Genomic DNA, 7,140 nt, shown 5'->3' with positions numbered 1-7,140 from the left:
AGTTTACACACAAACGCCCTTGATTTGATCATGGTTTCTTATGGCATTTCCCAGTATTTCAACACATAGAATGAATAAATACGGGGATAAAGGACAACCTTGTCTGACACCTCAAGTAAGATTGAAAAAAGGCGGAAGACCAACCGTTATTTTGAATACAGCTACTTATATTCTGGGCTTCTTTTGCTCAGCAGACTGACTGGCGTATTCCTAATAAACTATTTTCACATTGGAGAAATCTCGAGGGAGTGGATTTAGAATCAATTGTTTCTCATGGGTGAGATCGGACGTCAGCTCGTAAAGGCGCCTCTGGCTGCCGCTATTAGTCCATATTTGATCTCACCCACCCACCCACCCACCCACCCATGTGTGCGTATAACCACCCTTACAACAACTTGGGACCAGAGGGATGCTTGATGTGATGCGCAACGAAAGTAAGGACGACACGAAGTAAAATACTTTTCTTTATTTTTCGAGCTTCTGGACCATCGACTGGACATATTTCACGAGATACACGCATTCAAATTTGTCGCCAAAAGTTTTTTGGCTCAATGCACCACTGTCTATGACAGGGTCAAAAAATTTATCGTTCGTTATCATCGCACTACGCGAAAAAAAGGTATCAAAAATACTCACAGAGCACTATTCTAATGGCCAGGATACCACTAGCAACAACGTTGTGACTACGAACACTCCACCCACCCTACCCATTTGGACACTGACTACCACTTCACCCAAAATGCATGATTATTTCCTCAAGTACACCTGCCCAAAGCCACACCGAAGAAGCATTAACTAAACTTAAAAGTGGCCTACTTAAATTTGGAATTGTTTTATATTTAGGGGCGCTACTACGGTTTTCGTCGAATTTAACTTGCACAAATCAGAGCTATAATTTCTCCATTCCTGCGCACATCCAAGCACTTCATATTATTCACAGGCGTCTTGTTACCCAGACATTTTAAGGGCATTTCCTGACTGTCACGAGCGCCCGGCTTTTGGAGGCAGTGCGGGTGGAGGAGAGTCATCGTGATTGGTTAATTTAGTAGGACTGGCCGGGGGTTCATGATCTGAGAGTAACCTTGGTGGTCTCGGAGGGGGAATACGCCGTATCCCCCTATTTGGTTCCCTAGGAGGGATTGGAGGAGCAGCGTCATCGTCGTGACTAAGGTGCTGAAACCTTTCTAATGTCACTGCTCTTCGAGGAACTGAAGGAACGGGGGGAGTACTTGGCAAATTCAGAGATGTTTGCCGACAGACTCGTGACCCGGCATTCTCGGTCGAACTTTCAGGGCCATTCACCGAGGCCGCCCGAGCTTTCCTTGGCGGTATGATGGGAGGCGGAGCCTCTTTCTCCGGAAAGTTCTCGATGTTAACATAATCAGGCTCCAAGTCGTCTAAAGGCGGTGTTTCCTCCACAGTTTCCGGAAGCGGGAAAGACAATGACGACGTAACCGTTCGAGGAGTGCTCGGCGATAGCGAAGAAGTTGACGATAACCAATCGCTGTCTGGAAGGAAGATAGACGAAGCCTGCGAAGAAGACCTTCTGAGGCCTGTTTGTGTGGCAATCGAGAGTCGCGACTGCAGATATGTGGGCTTTGTCCCTGGAGATTTCAACGAATAATCGGTTTTGCGAGGCTGTAACAGAAAAACAAACAAGGACCCGCTGTAACTCCGGATTAAAAAATTTGAATATAGCTTAAAAAGTAACAATTCAAAAACCCTTGGCTGAGGTTCTATATTCCAGATGTCTGCTTGCGACTTCTAATTTTTCAGGGGTTTATCTAACGTTAAAACTGTTAAGTGCTGAGTATTTAGATTTACGCGAGCGCACTTGAAAACTCTTGGCCTTTAAAGTTAAATGGACGTGCGGGAAACAGTAATTTTTGTTGCCTTCGTCCTCGAAATCTGACCTAAATGTCCTCAATAACAGCGAAGTCGGCGAGGCGCGAAGGAGCGTTTCTTGAATCGCGTGCTTCGAAGAAGCAACTTGCTTGCGCGTCTGGTGCAAAAATCTGATTTGGCTACGACTTCGAGAACGAGTTTCAAGGCAATCACTTGTTAACCAATTCTTGCAATAAAACCCTTCGGCATTTGCCACGATTTTCCGAGTGCAAAAAGAACAGGGGCCGGTTCCTGAAAGGTGTAATAACTCTATTCCAGGGATAAATGTGCCGGAATAAGGCACATTTATCCCTGGAATAGAGTTATTACACCTTTCAGGAACCGGGTCCTGGAATACCTTTATCCCCGGAATAAATCCTCTTGTGTCAGAATAGCAGATTTATCCCTGGAATAACTGTTATCTCTGGTATAATTTATTCCTCCTTCCATACAGGAACCGGCCCCAGGAGAATAAACTGATGGTTGCCAAATGCAAATAAATACACCAAAACAGTAAGGTTGACAAATAGTCCTGTTACTTCATAAAGAGCCTCAATTTGGTTCGCCATTGACGCCTCTTATTATAACTTGAGGTATTTCCATTTTCGAACCAGTCTCGGCCATTTGAGAATGGGCCTGTTCTGTGTCATCGTCAGGTTTTATTTTAAAGTTCAGGGGTATCTGTGGAGGCTAATTGTTTGAAATAGGAATCTTGAACTTACACTCAAATTCGCAGTCAAATCTGAAGATACCGAATACCCGTATTTCAGCTGCAATATACCGTATACCCGATTTAAAAAGCCCCTGTATACCGTATACCCCAAAACCCCAGCCGACCCTCGGCACTCACTGCGAACCTACAAAACAACTTACGTGTTTCACAAGCCTTTCGCAGTTTCGCGGCTCAATATCAAGAGACAACTGATACAAATAGTCCTCCATTTCTGAATCATTTCGTCCCTCAAACGGATCAAGATCCTCTAGGTACTCCTAAACAATAAACCGTCCATGTTAGTTTTCGTACTAAATGATATATTGACTACGGAAGGTAATCCCTGTTTGAAAACAATCTAATTGAAAACTTTTAAGGTTGAGTTCCTTTCCCCAATAAACGTTAAATAAAAATTACTAATTCACTTAATTAGCTGGAAGAAGAAGCTCACCAATGAGAGAGTGTTGTCAATGGTAGGTGAAAATCGCAGATTGTTGTATACGATTCAGAGAAGGAAAACAAAATATTTTGGACAAGTCATGACACACACACAATGCACCCGTGTTACACAATCTAAATGGGTAATACCCATGTAATCTAAATTTAGATTATTGGGTGCAAGCCATCTCAGATGATCATCCGAGTCATCCAAGCAACTCATTAAATATGCGACTTCAATTACATTAAGTTACCCTATACTTAGAAATTTCCTCGTCAGGAAAAAAAAGGAAAAAAAAAAGGAAATTTTTTGTTTAAGATGATCGACGGACATGGATGACAAAAAGGTTGAACCTAGTCCGTTTGCCACGCGTAAGGAATCATCGATAACCACCACATCATCGAAGCACGCTGCTGAATGAAGGCGAATTTTTATATCAATATTGAAAGCTAATCGATTTAAGATGGGTGCTTACTTAGAATGGGTGTTTAGACTTAAACACAGTTTATCAGCACTATTCAAAATGGGTGCTGAGACCTAAATGCGGTGCATGCATGGTTGGATAACTCGGATGATCATCTGAGATGGCTTGCACCCACTGATCTAAATTTAGATTATGTTAAATTACTGTCCACAACATGATTTATCATTGTTAACTATACAGCAGAATGCCCCTTATGTCTACTTAAGTCCAAGCATTTGCTATCTATTTCTGACAATGAGATAAGTCAGAAGCACACATGACCTTGAAGCGTGTAACTTGCACCTCTTTTCCTTGGAACAAAGCTGGGGATTTTTGGGATTTTATGCCCAAATATGCTTTGGTTTTATGATTATTTAACACAGCGATTGGTTCAAAGTTGTCGTGCAAATTTTTCAACCAATCAGAATTGAAACCAAAACCAAACGTGGCTCGCGCGTGCACATTTTCCCGCGCTTTTAGTATCACGTCGTTGGCAAACGCCAGAAAGAAATTTGCGCTTTTTCCAAAGACGAAGAAACTTGATTTTAGCTCGTAATTGTTTAAATTGTCCAGAAAAGGGCGAGGATCATTTCTATCTTTCTCAAATTTTCACACTTGTACGACAAGCAACAGCCTCGCGTTTGCCCTTTCACCTAAACTAAAGGCTGGTTTACACGTGACGACGCAAGCAAAAGCAAAAGCGACATACGCAGACGCAGTAGCGTTTTGACAATTGGTACCATTCATTAGAACAAAAGACACCAATTTACAACAAGTTAATGCGCCTGCGTATGCTGCTTATGCTTATGAATGCGTTGTACGTGTAAACCAGCCTTTAATCTCGCAAAGATGTCAGCCGCTTACGGCAATAAAATGTTCCTTTTGAAGACAGTACGGTTGATTTTGATATTGCTGAATTTCGCCAGTGATCTCAGCCACTTTTCGCCTGTTGAGAGAGAGACAAAAAAAACGGAAGTTAATCGCTTAAACTGAATGAACCTTTTGTAACTTTCTTTACCATTTCAAACAACAACTTACCTTTTACTAAAATTGATTATCCCTGGGGGATAGTTAGGAAGAAAATCCGGATTGCCTTCCTCCGTTTTCAAAATATTTGTCAAGTACATACCTATTTGAAACAAAAACATGCGGTCTTGAAATTGAAAATGAAAACAAAATCATCATATTCAGAGGACTATTAGTGGCATAAGTAGTACGTGAAGTCTAACTAGGAAACGGATCCAACAGTCTTCAAATCTCAAATTCAAAACGACCACAAGCGCTTGTAATGCAAGTACTTGTAACCCTTGCTAGGCAATACTAACGCCTGAAAATTTACACACCTTCCAAAGACAATGTCTACAGCCTGGCTCCATGTTTCGCATTAATGCTCTCACTCTGACCTTAACAAAATGTCGCATCCTCTTTCACTTCTTTGAATTTTACATGAAAAGCGCAATTTTACCAAGTCAGTAGTTCACAATTGTAACTACTGCCGAAGCAATTGGCCTACTGATAAAATACAAAACTCAAGCCTATTAATATTCCCGTAATTCACCACAAGCTACACGAACGACATGCGTACTCTAAAACCTGCTTTTCACTAGCGACGCAAGCACAAGCAGCTTACGCTAGTGAAAACAAACGTCGACATAAGCAAAAAAATCAACCACGGCATCCGACATTTTGTTTAAATGCCCAGACGCGGGGAATCTGGGACGAGTGCTTTGATTGGCCAGATTTCCTTGTGCGTTTGCTGCGTTTCGTTTTCACACGACGCAAGCAAAACGCAAGCACAAGGAAAAGGAAACATTTTGATCCTTGCGCTTTGTGCTTGCGTCGCTAGGGAAAACCAGGCTTAACGTTCCGTCGTATCTTACCGAAGAAAGGCACGCATGGCGGGTTTATGGAGCGTAACTTTTCAATGTACTTCTTGTAATGATCCTGGCTAAGTTCTTTCGCCTCCTCTAAGATCTGACTTCGTCTAGCGGACAATTCCTGCCACCAGAAACGCGACGATTCAGAGCAGAAAGTTAAGGAGTGAAACTTAGCGGGTTGTAAACATACATTAATTTTAAAGGACGATTCAGAGCAGAAAGTTAAGGAGTGAAACTTAGCGGGTTGTAAACATACATTAATTTTAAAGGACGATTCAGAGCAGAAAGTTAAGGAGTGAAACTTAGCGGGTTGTAAACATACATTAATTTTAAAGGACGCAAGATGTATCAAGAAAAATACGAAGTAAAACTAAATGGAACATTTTCATGCGGGTATGGCCTTGGCGGAATTGGAGGCTGGCTCTGATTGGCTGCTGAAAGATCAATTCTTGCTGCACTTGGGCGTTTATGATTTGAGCAAGAAAGCAGGGTATGTTGTTTTCAGGCAATGGGTGGTTTGCAACCAATCTCTAGAAACACAGATACAATGATGTAATGTACAATTTTCCCTTTTAACCTGTTTTCACACAACCACATTTACATTTCCAAGTATCTTTTATCCTTTAGAGATAATTAGTATAAAAATTTGGGAGACACCACTGCCCTGGCGCGAGAAATTTTCTCTTCCGGTGGACGTCCGCGTCTTAAAAACGCGCGTGCTTAAGCTCTCTAATAACACACCGGTCCCGTGTCATTCCGCGAGCTGCTTTCCCGGACAACGGCCGTTCACCGAGTCTAGTATGCGCGTTGCCACGGAATGTTCACAACGTTACAGTCAAAGAAATTATTTCCGTCGTTTTTTACGTTTCTTTGTTCGACAAGACGCAACAATTTAACAAATTAATAAGGACGAAGGCAAATGACTCGTCCCTTCCTGTTGCATGTTGGTTCGTGAAAACAAAAATAACCTTGAAGAGATTTACTTTCCGATGTGGACTCGAGCATACTCGTCAAAAACCGAGTGCTCCTTTGCAGGAGTCGAACCTACCAGCTCCGATTACTAGTCTGGATGCTCTATCTCTGCTCTACGAACTCGTGGAAGCCAGGTCATTAAATTATAATCATGCGACAATTGTCACGCCATGCTGCTAGGATCTAAATTTTATGGCGTGACAATTGTCACACGAACCCAGTTTCATGGCCTGGTTCCCACGAACTAGTAATTGGAAGGTCGTAGGTTCGACTCCGGCAAAGGAGCACTCGGATTTTTCCGAGTATCCCCGAGTCAACATCGGCACATCAGTACAGTCGCGAAAAGTAACTTTGGCATGAAAGAAAACGTCGGCCTTACCGCAAAAGTATGCTGAAGTCGAAAGACAGGAGATGAATTGATTGCACTAACTACTTCTAAGATTCCATTGAAATTGTTTAATTCTTGAAAAACCTGCAGTAAGAAAGATCATAAAGTTAGAGTGAAAGAAAGAAAAATTATATGTAAGCCCGAACACTTGAAGAATTCGGGTCTAGCGCTTGTGTGAGATTAAGACCAGAGAAAGAGCCAGTCTGAATGTTACGTCTTGTTTGGAAATGGGATCCAACAAGGCCGAAGTGAAAATGTATCTCCAGCAAAAAATGTAACCAAAGACCTACATACAAGGTCAGGCAGGGAGGGGATAGATATTGGGTATATGTCTTATTTTGCAGAAGTTGAACATATGCCACAATTGTTACAGTTAAAGGATAAGATGGCTACCGTAACTAATGG

The 7,140-nt window shown here is 42.1% G+C and overlaps 1 protein-coding gene across 2 annotated transcripts in view; it reads right to left on the bottom strand.

The window, feature by feature from the left end:
* Positions 1–446: 446 nt before the first annotated feature.
* The window catches only part of LOC138027229 (son of sevenless homolog 1-like), a 49,504-nt gene continuing 42,810 nt past the window's right edge, over positions 447–7,140 (bottom strand). For both annotated transcript variants that reach the window (XM_068874779.1, XM_068874780.1), the window contains exons 27-32: positions 6,727–6,819; positions 5,379–5,496; positions 4,537–4,627; positions 4,363–4,444; positions 2,758–2,874; positions 447–1,638 (exon numbers count right to left, since the gene is read on the bottom strand). In XM_068874779.1, coding sequence (XP_068730880.1) covers positions 982–1,638; positions 2,758–2,874; positions 4,363–4,444; positions 4,537–4,627; positions 5,379–5,496; positions 6,727–6,819 — 1,158 coding nt within the window. In that variant the 3' untranslated portion in view covers positions 447–981. The remainder of the gene's footprint in view (positions 1,639–2,757; positions 2,875–4,362; positions 4,445–4,536; positions 4,628–5,378; positions 5,497–6,726; positions 6,820–7,140) is intronic.

The sequence above is a fragment of the Montipora capricornis genome, chromosome 12, assembly GCF_036669925.1.
Source record: "Montipora capricornis isolate CH-2021 chromosome 12, ASM3666992v2, whole genome shotgun sequence".
Classification (NCBI taxonomy): Eukaryota; Metazoa; Cnidaria; class Anthozoa; order Scleractinia; family Acroporidae; genus Montipora; species Montipora capricornis.
This window is presented reverse-complemented; position numbering and strand designations above follow the sequence as displayed.